This window comes from Catharus ustulatus, chromosome Z (genome assembly GCF_009819885.2).
Source record: "Catharus ustulatus isolate bCatUst1 chromosome Z, bCatUst1.pri.v2, whole genome shotgun sequence".
In the NCBI taxonomy this organism is placed as follows: Eukaryota; Metazoa; Chordata; class Aves; order Passeriformes; family Turdidae; genus Catharus; species Catharus ustulatus.
In genome coordinates, this window is record NC_046262.2 from 38063792 (window position 1) to 38082432 (window position 18641).

The following is an 18641-nucleotide window of genomic DNA, read 5'->3' on the forward strand; positions in this document are numbered from 1 at the left end:
TCTAATCTGTATCCAGAATCTGTTATTAAAGTAATTAGCACCTTGGTTTTTAAATAATAATATGCAATAATACTCCATTTCTGATACAGCTCTCTTTATAGCTTCTGGGTTATATCATTAATTCCTTTTCAAATTACTGTACAGACTTGCTTTTTATTGGTCTGACTCTTTTGACTATGTAACAGCTTACATGGACAGAACTTGAAGTTGCAATTTACTTTGTAGTTGAAAGTCCTTGCACACGAGGGGGTGTAAGAACAAAGTGTGCTTGTAAGTGATTACAAAATGGAGGCTTGGCTACCCAGGGAAGAGATGTGGACTAACTACACTATGGAAACTATGGAAAAAATTCATCAGAGACACTAAGACAGCATGCTTCAAAAGCCTTCAACAGTAACTGCTCAGAAATAGTGGTCTTATTACCTAGAAGAAACATTTTAAGATACATATTCACCCTGCCCCTTTTCAGAGCCAGCGGGTGGCTCCATCTTACTAATGCTTTGAGTGCTTCAGAAATTAATGGCTCTACATCAGTGCACGCTGTTGGTATTGTAAGTGATGTTGAAATACAGACTGCATAACTTTTCCATCCTGAGTCTTATGAGACAAATACAAGATGAGAAGATAAAAAAATAAATCTGTTGCAAAACCTGTACTTCCAGTGGAGGACAGAATCTTTTAAAGTAACAAAATACTCCTGTAGAAGTAACTTATATTCTCACATGGACTGGAATAGAAACAGTAAAGCTCTCCTAGATGTTCTCTTCAACTCTGCCTGATTTGTTTTTGAAGAGACTAAAGAAAAGAAAATAGTTGTTCTGTAATTCTGTGGTCTTCTTTATTTCCAGTCTGTCCCTACAGTAACACTGAAATTACTCCAGACTGCACATGACTGTGGCCTGCAAGCAGTAGCTGTGCACTACCTCTGCTAGCAGCTTTCCACACCCAGGCAGAAAAATCCATGTATTTTCCTGACTGTGCTCCAAGTGTCAGACATAACCCCTTGCCTCTTGCTGTAACTTTTGAATGACATTGCTGGAGCGCTAGTTGTTACTCTGGACTGAAACTACTGTAATGTTCACAATTTTTATATTCTCAACATGGTAGATAAATAAAATGTTATTTTATAAACTAAGTGTTTCAGACAATTCTGCTTTTTTGAACACTTCTCTGGAGTATTTATGCTAATCCACTGGTTTTGGTAACATAACATGAAGAAATTTTTATATGGTAAAACACTGACTTCTATTTCAATTTCAATCACCTTTGGTAGGACTTTTGTGCAAACCTGGAGTTGGTGTTGAAAAATTTAAATAGGATTACACTGATAAAATTAAGTCCATAAAATGAAGAAGTTTTCAAAAACTAAGGAACAGTCATGTAAAAAACCCAACTAATTTTCCATTTCTTAACTACATTAATTTTATTGAAAGCCAATCAGCTAGCCTTTATAAGCAAGTCATAGTATTTCCTTTGCTGTTGTTAGGAAAATTTAAATCATTTAACAATAACTTCTCTATTTAGAGCTACATGCATTTAAACTTAGATAAATGTTTTCTTGGGCTTCCCTGTACAGAAATTAGTAAGCTAGGACAGGTTCAGGTTGAAGAATGGTATGAAATACTGCATGTCTCTTTTACCCGTAACTAGGCTCAGATGATTTTGTCATTCCTTCAGCTTTGCAACCAAACTGAAAACATACTTGTGTCACAATCAACAAAGAAAAGCTGTTCCCATTCTTCTTCCTTTTTTAATTTGTCTTTGTACGACAAAATGGAAAAATAAGAGTTATTTAGAACGCTCCTTTTTTATTTCATGAACATCAAACTCTAAAGCTCAGAGCTTCACTACAAAAAAAAAGGGATGAGATAATATATACAAATTCTTACTATGGTTTAAAAAACATTTAACAGCTTTAGTTTGATTTACTGATCCCAAATATCTGAAAGTTTGACTAATTTATTAAATTGATTATTTTTTTTCCTCAGTACTGGCAAGTCCAATTGGGTGCAGAAAGCCATTATGCACTAAATTCTCCTCAGAAAGGACTTCAGACAATGTATTGACTGACTTCGCATAGCATAAAACAAATTCTGAAAATTGTTGGTAAAGTTCCAATCAACATAGCTTAATTTGATGATTATTTACTTCACAACGAGGACCAACTGTGATCAACAGAACACCATTACAGCTTCTTTCACCTATTCTCCTCAGAATGAACATATTGTATTAACACTCTCTGCCTTGCGTTTACTATCAATGCATATTCAGGATTTGATTTGAACCTCTAAATGACTGCATAAATTTAGGCCTTAGCTGCTTGAAAAACAGTCTTACTGCCCTTAAGATTCAGGAATCTCAGATTACTCAATGTGTCTAAGCCCCCATTTCTATAAGAAGCAGATGTCCATGATGATGGATGTTCCTGGCAAGCTTTAAATGGCCTGTGCACTTCTACAGTAGTTCACCATTACGTTGTGATAAATTTCCATTAGGAATTACCATGGGAATGTTTTTTTTCTGCTTTGAGTTTGGCAATATTCTGAATACAACAGACATTTCCTAGTATCTATGGGAAGGAGGTAGATTCAGTAAAGGCAAACAGAAATAACTCTAGGAAAATGAAATTCTCTCATTCATATTTCATGTTACCCTTCTCTAAAATTAGGCAGCTAATTGAAGTAGAAGATGAAGCTTTACTGAATTCCATAAATTTAGTATTAGACAATTAGTCAAACCAGAAAGGCTCAGAAAGACACTGAAAATACTCCTAACAGCCATAAAATATACCAAATGTCATTTTTTAAAGTATTTAAAGATACAGTGTCTGGAAAATTCTTTTGGGACTGAGAAATACAGTAATTTCACGAATACAAGCCGCACCAATTTGACCAAAATTTTGGTGGAAACCCGGACGTGCGGCTAATATTCCGGGGCGGCTAATCTATTAACAAAATTCTAAAAGCTGCCAACACGGAAGTGAGAGCCCGCGGCAGCCCCAAGCCAAGCTGGAGCCCGGCCGGCCCCGGCAGAGGTGGGAAAGCCTGGCAGAGGCGGGGCCAGCAGTGTGGGGGGCGGGCGGCAGAGCCTGAGCCAGCAGGGCGGGGCAGGGAGGGCGGCAGAGCCTGAGCCAGCATGGCGGGGGAGCCCGGGAGAACTGGGGCTAGCAGTGCAGGGGAGCATGGCAGAAGCAGGAAGGCCGGCGGGTGGGGCTGCCTGGCAGCGGGGGAAGCCCAGCAGAATCGGGGCCAGCAGTGTGGGGGAGCCCGGCGGTGCGGGGGCCTGCAGTGCCGGCCAGGGCGAGGAAACGCGGCGGCGGTGCAGACGGGAGGGGGCGGCCGGCGAGCCTGGTGGCGGCGGCGGCAGCCCTGCCGGCGGGTCGAGCGAAAGCGGCGCTCGCCAAAGCGCCGCTCGGCGAGCCGAAGCGCCGCTCGCGAAAGCGCCGCTCGGCGAGCCGAAGCGGCGCTCGCCAAAGCGCCACTCGGCGAGCCGAAGCGCCGCTCGCGAAAGCGCCGCTCGCGAAAGCGCCGCGGGGCGGGCGCGGCGCGGGGCGGGCGCGGCGCTCGCGAGGCGCGGTGCAGGGCGAGCGAAAGCGGCAGCGGGGCGAGCGAAAGTGGCAGCGGGGCGGGCGGCGAGCCCGGCGGCGGCAGCAGCCCTGCCAGCCGGGCGAGCGAACGCGGCAGCGGGGCGGTGCTGACGGGAGAGGGGGGCCAGCGAGCCCGGCGGCGGCGGCAGCACCACCCGGCCAGCCCCGCCGAGCCGTGGCGCTGAGCTGGGCCACCCGGCCCCGTCGGCAACCATGAGCGGGCCGAGCCTGCCTGGCCCCGCCCCGAGCCAGTAAAGCCCGCTATGCCGCGATCCTGTTACTAATTGGCCAATTTGTGAAAGCTGCGCACGGATTCTCGCGACGAACGAAAGTGCGGCTAATATTCGGGGTGCGGCTTATCTATTGACAAAGACAGCAACATTGTCGAGGCACCGGGGGTGCGGTTTATAATCCGTGCGGCTTGTATTCGTGAAACTACTGTACTTTAGCACAATCATACAGCTATTACAGCAAAATATGTATCCAGCCACATGGCACCTTAAAGAAATCATTGTAGTCTGTTAGCAATTTAAGAACTGGCCTGTTTCAGTAATAGCTTAATAACTTTGAAGGTTCTGGGCTTCATTAAGAATTTCTTAATAGGTACATGAAATACAACAGTTCCAGATCTCAATTAAATGGTCAGAGACAGGCAACAATTAAAAAAAAAAATACAAATATCATACATAATGTTATTTGAAGTGCTGTGCACAGGAATGAAAATTTCATGCAGACTGGGAGATTTTATGTACATTCTGAGAATTTATTCCAGGGTTTGACTGATGTAAAAAATATGAAGGGGGCATATATCATGTCCTCCTGAAGCCCCTGTCCCAGGTGGAGCAGCTCTTACAGGCACAGCAGAAGCTTCTCCACCACTCAGGAAAACTTCAACGCTGGTTGGCAGCATCACTGCATTTGAGCCTTGCAGAGGTTTAAAAATGTTGCTAGGTCACATATATGTACATAATAGCAAGAATTCTTGAGAATTTATTCTACATAAGCTAGCTAAGAGAATTCCCACAATTTTGCACAATCTTGCCCCTCTTCTCAGCCCTGGTGAGGACACATCTGAAGTGCCATGTCCAGTTCTAGGCTTCACAGAGCAAGGGAATCATGGAGCTCCTGCAGCAGATCAGCAAAGGGCTATGAAGATGATTGAAGAACTAGATCATTCTTATGGGGAAAGGTTGAGGGAGCAGGGCCTGTTCAGCCTCGAAAAAAGACAACTGAGGGCACCTCACCAACGCCTATCAGCATCTGAAGGGAGGGCATCAGAGGCTGGATCCAGGCTCTGCTCAGTGGTGCTGAGCAATAGGGCAAGAGGCAATGGCACAGACTGAAACACAGGAACATCAGGAAGCACTCTGTTACAGCAAAGGTGACTGAGCACTGGAACAGGCTGACCTGTTGTGGAGCCTCTCCCGCTGGAGATACTCAAAAGCTGCCTGGACAGAATCCTAATGTGCTCTACAGAGTCCTGCTTGCGCCGGGGTCTTGGACTAGATGACCCCATGAGTGGTCCATTCCAGCCTTACCCACCAAGTAATTCAGTGATTTAAAAGTGTGACTGGATCAACGCTTTAAGAAATAGTAAAATGGAGTTAGCCATGGCATGGCTGACAGCTTAATTACATTCTAAAGGCAGAGCTTCATCACCAAAGGGCAATACAGAATTCAGCGGTCATCAATGCACATTTTAACACGCACTGCAGAAATTATTGTTTTTATTAAATTTGCTTGTGTTGCTGAGGCTGCAAACGATGAATACTGTGCTAGGAAGAGAAACACCCGACCACACTGAAAAGCTTGAGACAAAGGGGGGTCGGGAGAAGATCAGGTGACCTCAGCACAAGGAACGAGCCGAGGACACGACCGGGGTGTCCGGGCTCCCACGGAAGGGAAGCAGTGGCGGGGCCGGGCAGGAGGAGGCGCTCCGGACGCTCCCTCACGGCCGCGCTGGGGCCGCGCCCGCCTCCCGCGGCTGGGGCAGAGGGCGGGCCGGGCCGGGCCGGGCCGGGCTGGGCAGGCGGCGCAGGAGGGCAAAGGGGCAGCGGCCGAGAGCGCCGGGCCGCCATGGTGCTGCTGGTGGTGATGGGCGTCAGCGGCTCAGGGAAGTAAGTACCGGGCGGGGGCGGAGCAGCGGCGGTGCCGGGGCTTGGCGCTGCCGGAGCCCGGCGGTGCGGGTCCGGGTCCGGGTCCGGGTCCGGGTCCGGGTCCGGGTCCGGGTCCGGGTCCGGGTGCGTAACCCGCCCTTTGTGCTTCCCCGCAGGACTACGGTCGGGACGCGCCTGGCAGAGAAGGTAGGAGCGTGTGGGAGCCGCCGGCTCGGAGGCGTGCCGGGGCGGACAGGCCCCTTCCAGCGCCGGGCCCCCGGCCCTTGCCCGGGCTGCTGGTCCCCCCGGCCGCGCTGGGCCAGCGCAGGGTCGCCTGCACCGACTTCGGCTCAGTGCCGTGATGCAACTGCTGTTGCTGGTACCAAGCTGCCTTAGTGCTTTGGTTTGATTTGCTAATCATCATGCTATAAACAGTGCAAGAAGCCTGTAATTTCTTAGGTGTCGTCTTTGTAAATTCTGAAGTCATTGTTACCTCACCTGATCTAGCTGAATGATCCATTATTAATTTTTTTTTTCTTAGTTGGGATGGAAATTTTACGATGGAGATGATTATCATCCTCTAGAGAATAAGAAAAAAATGGCAGAAGGGATACCACTAAATGATGAGGTACGCTGGATAAGAAACTCATCCACACATTTATCTCTGTAACTTCATGCACATCTTGTTGATGTAGATTGTGGTTTACTATGTAAACTAGTCTGACTGTAAATACAGGTCAGCATTTAGTAAGGTGAGGGTGGCTTCTTGTGTCAAAAATGATTCTGCATAAAAAAGTAGTTTATTAAATGCTTGTCGGCTCACTAGTGGTATGCTGCTGTTTCAGGATTCGTGAGGAATCTCCCCCTCTACAGTCCACACACAGAATTGCAGTTTTGGATTCATAGACTCCAAAGAGAATCCATAGAATCCAATCATAAAGTTTAAAATCATAGAATCTTAGAATATCTTGAGTTAGAAGGGACCCACAAGAACCACAGAATCCATTGTCTGGCCCTGCACAAGAAAACTCCAAAAATGTGTCACCCTTCTCCCACATCACTTTTCATCATTTATCACCACTCCTGGTTAACTTGGGAGGTCCTAGATGACTGGAGGTTGGCCAATGTGGCCTATCTACAGGAAGGGTTGGAAGGAGGACCAGGGAGCTGCACACCTGTACATCTGATCTCAGTGTCAGGGAAGGTTGTTGAACAGATTGAGTACATCACATGGCATGTGCACGACAACCAACACATCAGGCACAGACAGCAGGGGTTTGGGAAAGGTAACCTTACCTCCTTCTATATCCAGGTGAACTAGGGGATGAGGGAAAGGCTGTGGATATAATCTGCCTAGATTTTAGTAAAGTCTTTGATGCGATTTCCCAAAGCATCTTTCTTGAGAAACTGGCTTTTCATGTCTAGGATGAGTGTACGGTTTGCTGGTTAAAAACTGGCTGGTGGTCACGCCCAGAGGGTGTTGGTGAATGGAGATACAGTTGATGGTCAGTCACTGGTGGGTTTCTCCAGGGATCAGTGTCATGGCAAATCCTGGTTAACATCTTTATTAATAATACGGAGGGGATTGACTGCATTCAGTAAGTCTGCAGGTGACACCAATTTGGATGGAAGTGTTGATGTTCTGTAGGGTGGGAAGGCTCTGCAGAGGGATCCAGACAGGCTGGATCAATGGGCTGAGGCCAATCATTTACAGTAATTTCACGAATACAAGCTGCACCATTTTGACTAAGATTTTTCTCCCAAACTGGAAATGCGGCTAATACTCAGGAGCGGCTAATATGTGAATAATTTTCTGACATTTACAACCTCAGAAGTGCCAGCCAGAGTGCCCAGCCGAGCAACTGCCAGTAAAAGCCGGCATTTCGTGATTGTTACAAATTGTTACTCTGTTGCACCACGGGTGGAGCCTGGATCCCTGCAGGCAGCACGGGGGGCAGGGAGAGAGGAGGGAGAGCTCTCTCCTTCCCTCCTCTGCCGCAGCCCTGGGGGAGAGACGGGGGGGCCCCGTGCCGCCATCGCCGCAGCTCGGGGAGGCAGCGGGGGCCCCGGGCCGCCATTGCCGCAGCTAGGGGAGGAGGCAGGGTGCTCCGTCCCTGCCTACCGCCGCTGCCGCGGGAGCGGGGGGGGGCTCCGTCCCTGCCTGCCACCATGGAGCAGCGCCGGGCCGTGGTGACCAAGCCCAGTGGCAGCGGCGGCTGGCCCCGAGCGGCCCCGCTGAGCAGCAGCGCCGGGCTGGGCCACCTAGCCCCGTTGGCAGCCCCGAGCGGGCTGAGCCTGCACAGCCCAAGCCGAGCCAGTAAACCCCACCCTGCCGCGGTTCTGTTACTATTTGGCAACTTTGTTGCACGCGGGTCCTCGCTGCGAATGACAGAGCGGTTTATACTCAGGTGCAGCTTATTTATGGACAAAGAACGAAATATTTGCCAACACCCAGAGATGCGGCTTATACTCAGTGCGGCTTGTATTCGTGAAATTACTGTAAGTTTCAACAAGGTGAAGTGCCAGGTCCTGCATTTGGGTCACAACAGCCTCCGGCAGGACTACATGCTTGGGGCAGAGAGGCTGGAAAGCTGTCCAGCAGAAAATGACCTGGGAGTACTGATCCAGCATACTCAGGTGGCCAAGAAGGCCAATGGCATCCTCGCTTCTATTGGCAACAGTGTGGCCAGCAAAACCAGGGCAGCAATTGTCCCCTTGTACTGTACCTCATACTGGTGAGACCACACCTTGAGAGCTGTGTTCAGTTCTGGGCCCCTTAATTCAGGAAGGACATTGAAGTGCTGGAGTCAGTCCAGAGGAGGGCAACAAGGCTGGTGAAGGGTCTGGAACATAAGTCCTGTGACGAGTGGCTGAGGGAACTGGGGGTATTTTTACTTGGGAGAGAAGGAAGCTCAGGGGAGACTTTATCAGTCTCTACAATTACCAGAAAGGAGGTTGTGGTGAGATGGGAGTCACCTTCTTCTCCCACGTAACAAGGAATAGGACAAGGGAAAATGGTCTCAGATTGTGCCAGAGGAGGTTCAAGTTAAATATTAGGAAAAACGTCATCACTGAAAGAGTGGCTAAGCATTGGAACTGGCTACTCAGAAAAGTGGTGGAGTCACCACCCCAGAAGTGTTTAAAAAAAACCAAATAGACAATTAATGCTGTGGTTTAATTAGTATTGTGGTATTCAGTCAAAGGTTGGTCTGTACGATCTTGAAGGTGTTTTCCAAGCTTGATGATTCTATGATTCTGAATTGCTGTATGTGCCTGAGAGCACTGACAAAATGCTTTGGAACTTGGTTAGGCTGGTGCTGTGACCACTTCACTGGGGAGCCTGTTCCAATGCACAACTACCTTCTGTAGTGGGACCTTTTTCTAATAGCCAGCATAAACCTCCCTGACACAGCTTCAGGCCATTCCCTCAGGTCCTGTCACTAGTCACTACAAAGATCAGATCAGTGCCAGAAGTTGTAAGTGCAGTCAAGTCTGTCCTCAGACTCCACTTCCCCAGGCTGAACCGACCAAGTGACTTCACCACTCCTCATACACCTTCCCCTCAAGGCCCCTCAGCTCCACAAGGTCCTCTTTTGGATGGTGCCTAATATATTTATGTTTCTTAAATTATAACACCCAAAACTGCAGACAGGACTCAAGGTGAGGCCACTCCAGTGCAGAGCAGAGCAGGACAATTCCCTCCCTTGCCCAGCTGGCAATGTTTGAAGCTTAATGGCACAGCTTGAAAAAAGGGTTTTTCCATTTGCGACCACAGTGGTTTACAGTTAAAGCTACCTTTTCCTGTACAGAATCAGGAAAAATTTTAAAAGTTCATGTCCATGATTTGTAGAGAAATCTAGACTTATGAATGTAGACAAGGATGTTTAAACAAAGAATATAAACTAAACAATCCTGGTGAGCATATGAAATCAATCTAAAACCATACAGAGCTTAGAAACAGGGTAAGATGCAGTAATGGGATCTTTTGAAAAAGACTTTGAGAATTTAGCTGTAATAGGAAAATTTTGCAAAGCTCCACCTGTTTTTTTGCAAGGTTTCCACTTTTTTTTAGTCCCTCAAATCTTTTGGGAGATGTCCTTAGCCAATTTAGACTGAAAAAAAATACTCTAGATTCTGGTTAAAAACTCGGATCTTTCACTAGTGGTTGGAAGCCTGTATGTTGCCTGTATCAGCATTCTGCACTTCAATGACTGAGCCATTGGTGTGTGGTGCAAGAGGAAAGCATTTCTTCTGGAGAGGTGCAAAATTGTGAGGGCCTTCTTGAATGCCAAGGAGAAGTTAGTGTGAAATGACAGCAACAAAAACTAGTTGCATTTATTTGTCTATGTTGTCATTTGTTGTGCTCACTCAGCAGTACCAGCTTTGAAAGATTAAATGGGAGCACTTGTTTAGTTTTCATTAGGCATGACTGAAGTTTGTGGCAGCTTAAAATTTCAGATTAAGCGAGCACCTGATCGATCACTCATGTTTGCCTTAGTAATGGGCAAAAGTTTTGAGAAATTGTGGTTGTGGTTACATTTATTTGTGAGTGCTACTGACATAAATATACAGTAATTTCACAACTATAAGCTGCACTGGATTATAAGGCGCACCTCTGGGAGTTGGCAAATTTCACAACTTTGTCCATTATATAAGGCGCACCGGACTATAAGGCGCACTTCTGGGTTCAGGCCGGTGTGCCTTATAGTCGTGAAATTACTGGAATTATGGCAGATAACTAAATTTAGAACTGTCTGTTTCTGAAAGCTTCAACTTGGATCCAAAATGGGGATTGGGTGTGTGTTTGACACTATATCAGGGAAAAGAAATAACAACTCTAGCTGTACCTTTGAATAGTATAATAGAAGCAAGAAATAAGTTGCTTGTCCTTCAGAGGTGCATGATACACTTGCATACATATTACTTCCATCATATATTTGCAGGGACCTGTAATGTAAAAAGTACTATTCCACTATAAGCATCTTATTCATAAGATGCCTAGGACTTCATATTAGCTTTGAGGCAGTGGTAGCAAATCTATGTAGGAAGAAAGAGATTCAAAATTGAACTTGCTGTACAGTTTAATGCTAATTTTTACCTCTAGCCAAATGTCTGAGATGCTAGAAGCAATTGTTTCAAGTTAATTTCTAAAGAATTTTTAACTAACTTCTTTTCTTTCTAGGACAGGATTCCTTGGCTTTGCACATTGCATGACATACTGAGGAGGTAAGAGAATATCTTATTTTAAAAAGTTTTAGTTAAAGACAGAAGTACCAGATGTGTTTTTTCCCACTGCATTGCAAAGCAGAAATGTACAGTAAATTCACGAATACAAGCCGCACTGAGTATAAGCCGCATCTCTGGGTGTTGGCAAATATTTCGTTCTTTGTCCATAAATAAGCTGCACCTGAGTATAAGCCGCTCTGTTGTTCGCAGCGAGGACCCGTGTGCAACAAAGTTGCCAAATACTAACAGAACCACGGCATGGCGGGGTTTACTGGCTCAACTAAGGCTGTGCAGGCTCGGCCCACTAGGGGCTGCTGACGGGGCCAGGTGGCCCAGCTCGGTGGTGCCGCTCGGGGCCAGCCACCGCCTCTGGGTTCGCTCACCCCAGCCCCGTTCCCGCTGTGGCGCCGGCCGGGCACGGAGAGCGCGCCCCGCTCACGCCGCGGCGCCGGCCGGGCACGGAGCAGCCCCTGCTCCTGCCACGGCGGCAGAGGGTGGGGGCAGAGGCCCCCCCCCCCCCCCCCCCCCCCGAGCCATGGCAATGGCAGCGCAGGCTCCCCCGCTCCTCCCCGAGCCGTGGCAATGGCGGCGCGAGGTCCCCCCGTCTCTCCCCTGGGCTGCGGCAGAGGAGGGAAGAAGAGAGCTCTCCTGCCTCTCTCCCCGCCCCCCGTGCTGCCTGCAGGGAGCCAGGGCAACAGAGTAACACTTTGTAACAATCGTGAAATGCCGGCTTTTACTGGCAGGTGCTTGGCTTGGCACCCTGGCTGGCACGTCTGGGGTTGTAAATGTCAGAAAATTATTCACATATTACCCGCCCCTGAGTATTAGCCGCACTTCTGGGTTTCCACCAAAATTTTTGTCAAATTGCTGCGACTTGTATTCATGAAATTACTGTAAGTGGTAGTGTAAAGAAATGCTGCAGGTAATAAAGCCATTCTGTTTTTACTAATCTAAACTGTCATAGTTATTGCTGATGGTGAGCCAATCCCTGAAAAATAAAGTGGGAAATTGTTGCCAGTGATGGTTGTTTTTCTACTATCTTTGTAAAAATAATTTTAAGGATATAGTTTATTAATAAACCTGACATTAACTAATTACTAAGAACAAAATCACAAAATACACTAATAACAATAGTAGGATAAAATACTGATATTTTGAATGAGACATGGTGTCAAGTTTGTTTGACATTGCTAGTTTGCTTGAGTGTACTCTGCTAATTTGCAGGTGACACCAAAATGGGAGGAGTAAGTGATGCAGAGGGACCTTGAAAGGCTGTAGAAATGGATTGGTAGGAACCTTTTAAAAATGCAAAATCCTGCCCCTGGGAAGGAACAACCCCAGGCAGTGGTACGGACTCTGAGGGGCACTCAGCTGGAAAGCAGCAGAAAAGGGCCTGAGGAAGTCGTGGTGGAGAGCCCAGTTGGTCATAGGCCAGCAATGCACTCTTCTGTCAAGACAGGACAGCAAAATCCTGAATCCTGGGCTGTATTAGACCAAGTATTGTCAGCAGGTCAAAGGAGGATCTGATCCTTCCCCTCTCCTTTTGCAATGAACTGCTGCATCAGTCCTGGACTCATCATTATGAGCGAGGCATGGACATACTGGAGAGCATCCAACAATCATGAGGGGACTGGAGTATGTCCCAAACAAGGAAAAGGCTGGGAAGGCAGGGACTGTTTAGACAGGCTTTACACTTGCTTCTGCACATTAGGTGAGCCTACCTCATTGGAGCACGGGTTATTTCACTGAGAAATTTGTTCTGGACTGATTTGCTGGATCCATTACTTTGTGTTGTGTGATCACTCATTGCCACTGCCCAGCTCTGGAAACTACAAAATCAACTATGTTTAAAAGAGCCTAATGCCAATGTTTAATTGTTAGTACTTATTAGTAGCTGAGGCTGTCACTGATTTACCTAGGTGATAATGGTAGGTATTAGAAGTTCTTACTTCCCTTTGAACCAAAATCTGATGACCATAGAATGATTTTTAAATAGGTTTTAATTTCATCACCTGATTTTAATTTCATTACAGAATGTATTTTCTTGGGCAGGAATTTTATTCAGTATTCATAGAGACAACTAATTCTGGATTTGCTTTTTGGTGGAACAGACACACCCAGAGTTAAATGCTTTAAGAAGACCTTGTCAGCAGAAAATACACGTGAAAAGCATTCACTGACCTGAAATTGTTTAATCTATAGTGAGCATATATGGAATGCTGCCAATGAGTTGCAGGAAACAAATTACAGTTAAATCTAAGACAGTGACAACAGGTGTTGAAAATACTGTGTATTTATGAACAGTGGTCTGTACTGTTCACAGCCACTTACCTTCAGAGAGGATAATATAGCAATTTTATCGATAATGGATAGGTGTTTCTATGGATATTTAGTTCCTGTTCTCAGCAATTAAGGAAATTATCATGACAGTTCCTTGTGCTAGAATTGAATTTAATTTAGGAAAGAATGGTGACTAATAGACAAGGTCCCTAAGATTGAGATTTTACCAGAGGGTTGGCTAGGTTGACCTCACTTTCAAATCACGTCTTTACCTGGACTAGAAATTTGGTTTCAAAATCCTGTCAAAATTACTCAAATACCATGTCAATATGCCAGTACTCCCATGGCTGTCCTCCTTGAGAAGCTAGGGCTTGTCTACCTTGTTCACCAGAACAAACAAGCCATTTTTGTCATACCACATGTAGATGTGTAAAGGTTTTTGGTTTTCTTTTTTTTTTTTTTTGATAGAGAAGACACATCTAGACAAGATACAATTCTGGCGTGTTCTGCACTGAAGAAGATGTACAGGCATGTGTTAATTAGTGGAGCATCTGCAATTGAAAGCAACCAGCCAGACCAACCAGGAGAAAAACCAGCACTGAAGATCCTCTTTGTTCATTTGGATGGACCTAAGGACATCATTGCTGGCCGCCTGGAGAAGAGGAAAGGTCATTTTATGCCACTTGAACTTCTCAAGTCTCAGTTTGATACTCTAGAGCCACCTAGTGCACCAGAAAACTTTATTACTATCAGTCTAGAAAAATCTCTCCCAGAAATAGTGCTAGAGATTGAGAGCCATTCTTCAGAATGAGGCTTTGCTAGAGTAATTTTCTGCATTGACAGATATAAAATTTCCCTGAAAGATAACAAGGCTATGAGACAGGGTTTTAATTATTAAATTAATTATTAAACCAACTTATTTTAAGAGCTGGTTTACTATTCGGATTTTTTATTGTGGCTCTGTAAAAGACATGTAAGATGTAATTTGCAAGAACTGTTAACTTTTAAGCTATTCACTCTCTGAAGTTAAAATTCTCATTTTAGTAAGCCTGCTTTTGAAAATCCTGGCAAGGGTCACACAGAATAATTTATTTTCTTAATTTTAATATTTACTCTGTCAGACACTGAGATGCGTGCATCTGCTATTACAAGAGTAAATAATTTACAGCTTTGTTAAAAGTAACATCATTTTCCTAGAAGAGGCAGGAATATGCACAATTGTTGGAGTGTGAAAAACAGAGGCCTGAGTTCCTCAGAGAGAGATCAAAATCCACGGTTTGAATTAAAGCCTTTAGACAAATTAAAATATATTAAGCCACACAGACATGAAATAAAACTGTAAGCTTAGGTTTGAAGTAAGTTAGTTAGTTGAAGTAAGTAAGAATATGTTTTAAATGCCTTAAAGAGCAAAAGTGTTAGAATCTAGTGTAAAAAAAAAGCTTCAAAAACAAGCTTCAGTAAGAGCTCAAAAACATAGTTCTAGACATAATAAAAATATAGTAAGAATATTGCTTACATTCTTCAGATAGAACAGATAGGCTAGATGCGCACATTATACGTAAACTTTCATCTTACAGAAACCAGAATTCTAAAATGTTTAGAAAAAATGCTTCAGGTTCGTGTTTTAAGCTCATTGGGTAACTTGTAAATAGAATCCTTGTATTGGAGTGAGAGCATTCTCTTGCTGTCTCTCCCCTCTCCTCACTGTCATCATCACCGCTCAGAAGACAGGAGCTGCTGCTGCAACCTTGGCCCTCTCAGGGCCTTGCATCAGGAGCTGCTTCTATTTCCAGTTGGGACTTTACTTCTAATTGGGATTCTATGCCAAAAGCTTTTAGCATGGACTTTAACACTTGGGACTCTTTGTCTTTTGAGACTGATGTGCTTTTATAATTTTACAGCAACCAACAACTGCTCTGCTCTTTTGAAGACTTAAACCCATAACAATCTCAACACATGATGAAGTTCCATAATGACACTACCCCTGTCTCACTGCCAGATTTTCAAGTTGTAGGTTCTGTGTTTGTATCCTTGTTGACCTCCCCAGAGCACTGATGACTTCATGAGAATCTCTCTGATCTCTTACTGTATGCATTGACCACCAAGCTGAAAAATGTGAGAGAAAAAAAAGGTAGTGGTGGTGATGCAATATATAAAATTTAATTGAATGGAAAGCTTTAGAAATAAAACATAAGTGGCCTCCTACTGGCTCGGAACTTGGAGCTTACGTGCACAAAGCGTACACATTGCAGTCAAGTGTGAGTCAACCAGCAATTTAAGGTACTGAAAGATTGATAGACATTTCTTTCTTTCTGAAAACTTACTCTTTCACAGTTGGACCTTCCACTTTGCTTCTCAATGCTGGTGGACACCTCAGTGCATGTCAATACAATTACTTTAAAGCTCTTGATTAAACTATTCCTAATACATATTTTTCTCATATCTTTTTTTGATGAAGACAAGAAGAAAATTCCAAATACCTGATCAGTCACCCAGCTCACAGAATTTAAGGTTAAAGTCCTTTTTCACCACAAGGGTTTTTTCAAAAAGTACTTCATCTTGTGTTATACAAGACATGCTTTTTCAGCCTAATGTTAGGAAAACTTCAGATACTTTCTTTAAGAAAGATTTGAGTCTTGTCCAGTTGAAGACATCTCCATGTGCTAACACATACGGATATTTTGTGTGTGTCATGCAATTTTTTTTTTATTCCTGGGATGATAGATGAACTCCTGTAGAAGAACACCTCATGTTTGAAAGCATCTTTAGTGTAATTTTTACCTGAGTAAGTAGTTGAAAAGCATTAGTCATGGTTCTTGCTATGTATGAAAATAATAAGGGCTTTGTGGTTTACAAGGCCAACTACTTTACTTAAATTAGTGTAATAAATGGGCATTCTCCTACTGAAAGTAGCAATTTTTAGACACAAAGTTTAGGGATTTTAGGCATTAAACTACCCAGAAATGGTGTTTTCTGTTTTTTGTGACCTGAAGGGAGAGTACCAGGCAGTTACTGGTTGTAGTCTGTTGCTGTACACTACAGGGTGCTCTCACCTTAGAACCTGTTTTTTCCTTAAGCCAGGGTGCAAGTTTAAGACACAGAGGCAAACTTAAGTGCAAGAGACAAGGATGTCTGTATGCTTCTCAATACCCTCAGATTTCAGAGCCTCCTTTAGACCAAGTGACTTGTCACACTTGTACAAATTTTGGAGGTACGAAAATCATAGACACAGCACCCTCTTGTGGCACTTCTGCTGTTAATGAGGTCTTCATATTTTCCAATACACCATTTTAGAAAAGGTTGACTAATGTATCCATTATTAAATACAGATTTATGCTTACCTTCTTTCACACACAATAAAGCCAGACCAAGGGACTGTACAGCAGCTGCATCTTGGCACACACAGATACAATCAGACCTTTAAATGATTTTTTTTTAAAAAGACATTTTAAAGTGTGAGCTCTGAGAAGGCCAGACTGATTTTCAGATCTACTTGTCTGCATTTATAGAATACTCGCAAAGTGGCTTCACCAACAGAAAACTGTACTTAACAGTTAAAAAAATCTCTAGAGAGTTTTATGTAAGCAATTTGTATTTTGGAAGGCTTCTAAACAAAGTAGTATGTTCATACTTACAGGCAGTTCATATACTTCTTCAAATTAGGTCAGGGTATTTCTCAGTCTTTGCTTCTATGTTGGGACTATTTCCTTCCCTTGCCCTCTTAATATATTTACATTTTGCTTTTGCTTAAAAGATACTGCAAAGAAGATTGTTGTCAACATAATCAGTTGTCTGTTACCTGCTATTCTGAAAGACAACAAAGCATTACTTCTGTTTACTTGTATTCTGTGCATTACAAATAAATAGATTAAGATGCAAATTATCCCAATATCAACCACATAAAACTACTCTCAGATTTTAATCAAGCTGTGCAAGTGTGCAGTGGAAGAAAAAGGTGGCAGAACAATCCTGCCCAAACACAATCCTACATTTCATTTACTTGATTTTGGTTTCATTTGTTGGTTTTCTTTTGTTGTGAGGGTGTATTTTTTGGTTTTGTTGTTCTTTTGTTTTTAAACTAACACCACTATTCTAGGAATGTCATATTGAGGTTAGTTGGGCAGGCTATTAATATTTAGTACAACTTACCCGGATGCAAGTGCTTTGTGTGTATTTTGAAATGTATTTAGCAAATGCAGCAAAAACTGAGGAGGAAACACCTGGAGTTAGAAATTGCTTTCCCTGTGTCTAAGCACAAATTATCTATGCAAGGTACATGGACTAGCTATCCTCATGAATTTGTGCTAAGCACAGTAAGTAACATGCTGTGTAAATATTGTACCTACTGCAGTATAAATATTTTTCAGTGCTAAAATGAGGAAATAACAATGAAATGCTATCTATGCTGAACTGCACAAGTCATCTAAACAAACAAAGAAACAGACTAGCTGCCTGCTGCCTCAACTATAAATTGGTATGTGGGGTTTTTGGTTTTTTTGTTTGGGTTTTTTTTTTTAATTAATTATTTTATTATGCCAGGTTGTGGTATTGGGGAGTGGGTGGCTACAGGAGTGGCTTCTGTGAGAAGCTGTTGGAAGCTTTCTCCACCCCCTGTAGAACCAATCCCAGCTGGCTCGCAGACTGAGGTGCTGCTGGCCAAGGCTGGGCCTGTCAGAAATGGTGCTCACGCTCCTGTGATAACAGACTTAAGAAGGGGAAAAACGTGATTGCACAGATGTAACTGCAGCCAGAAAAGAACGGGGTGAGAACACTTGAGAGAAACAACTCTGCAGGCACCAAGGTCAGTGGCAAAGGGGCAGGAGGTGCTTCATGCACTGGAGCTGAGATTCCCCGGCAGCCCGTGGTGCCAACCATGGTGAGGCAGCTGTGTCCCTGCAGTGCATGGAGGTCCATGGGGATGCAGAGATCTGTCTGCGTCTTGTGGAGGAGCCCCAGGCTGGAGTAGGTGGATGCCTGAGAGGAGGCTATCGCCCCGTGGAAAACCTGTTCTGAAGCAGGCTCCTGGCAGGGACCTGCACACCTGTAGAAAGAGGAGCCCATGCTGGAGCACGTTTCCTGTAGGATGTGACCCTGTGTGGGACCCACATTAGACAGCTTGTCCTCGGGGACTTCATCCCATGAACAGTGACCCATGTTGCAGCAGTTTGTGGAGAACTGTTGCCTGTGAGATGGATTGAGATGATGGAGAACTGTCTCCCATAGGAGGGACCCCATACCGGAGCAGCGGAACAACTCCTTAAGCAGTGACAGAAACAACTTGTAATGAACTGACTATAACCCCCATTCCCTGTCTCCCTGTACTGATGGGGGGTAGGATGTACTGCTAGGAAGGAGGGAGGAGTAGGAGAAAGGTGTTTTTAAGGTCTGTTTTTATTTCTCATTATCCTGCTCTGATTTTGTTACTAATAAAATCAACTAATACCTCTGATTCC

General features: G+C 44.6%; 1 protein-coding gene across 2 annotated transcripts; it reads left to right on the forward strand.

Moving 5' to 3' along the window:
* Positions 1–5597: 5597 nt before the first annotated feature.
* Positions 5598–17632, forward strand: IDNK (IDNK gluconokinase). Of its 2 annotated transcripts, XM_033085839.1 has the most exons (5): positions 5598–5703; positions 5859–5889; positions 6224–6310; positions 10865–10908; positions 13657–17632. In XM_033085839.1, the coding sequence occupies exons 1-5, from the start codon at positions 5663–5665 to the stop codon at positions 13997–13999; spliced, it is 546 nt and encodes a 181-aa protein (XP_032941730.1). In that variant the 5' UTR covers positions 5598–5662; the 3' UTR covers positions 14000–17632. The 2 variants fall into 2 exon arrangements, with proteins under 2 accessions (XP_032941730.1, XP_032941731.1); XM_033085840.1 differs by lacking the exon at positions 5859–5889.
* The last annotated feature ends 1009 nt before the right edge of the window (positions 17633–18641 follow it).

What these genes read in the sequence shown, in the direction of transcription:
- IDNK (XM_033085839.1), top strand. Translation starts at nt 5,663, where the DNA reads ATGGTGCTGCTGGTGGTGATGGGCGTCAGCGGCTCAGGGAA. An exon ending in GGACGCGCCTGGCAGAGAAG is followed by an intron (nt 5,890 to 6,223) that starts GTAGGAGCGTGT and finishes TTTTTTTCTTAG; the next exon opens with TTGGGATGGAAATTTTACGA. An exon ending in TTGCATGACATACTGAGGAG is followed by an intron (nt 10,909 to 13,656) that starts GTAAGAGAATAT and finishes TTTTTTTGATAG; the next exon opens with AGAAGACACATCTAGACAAG.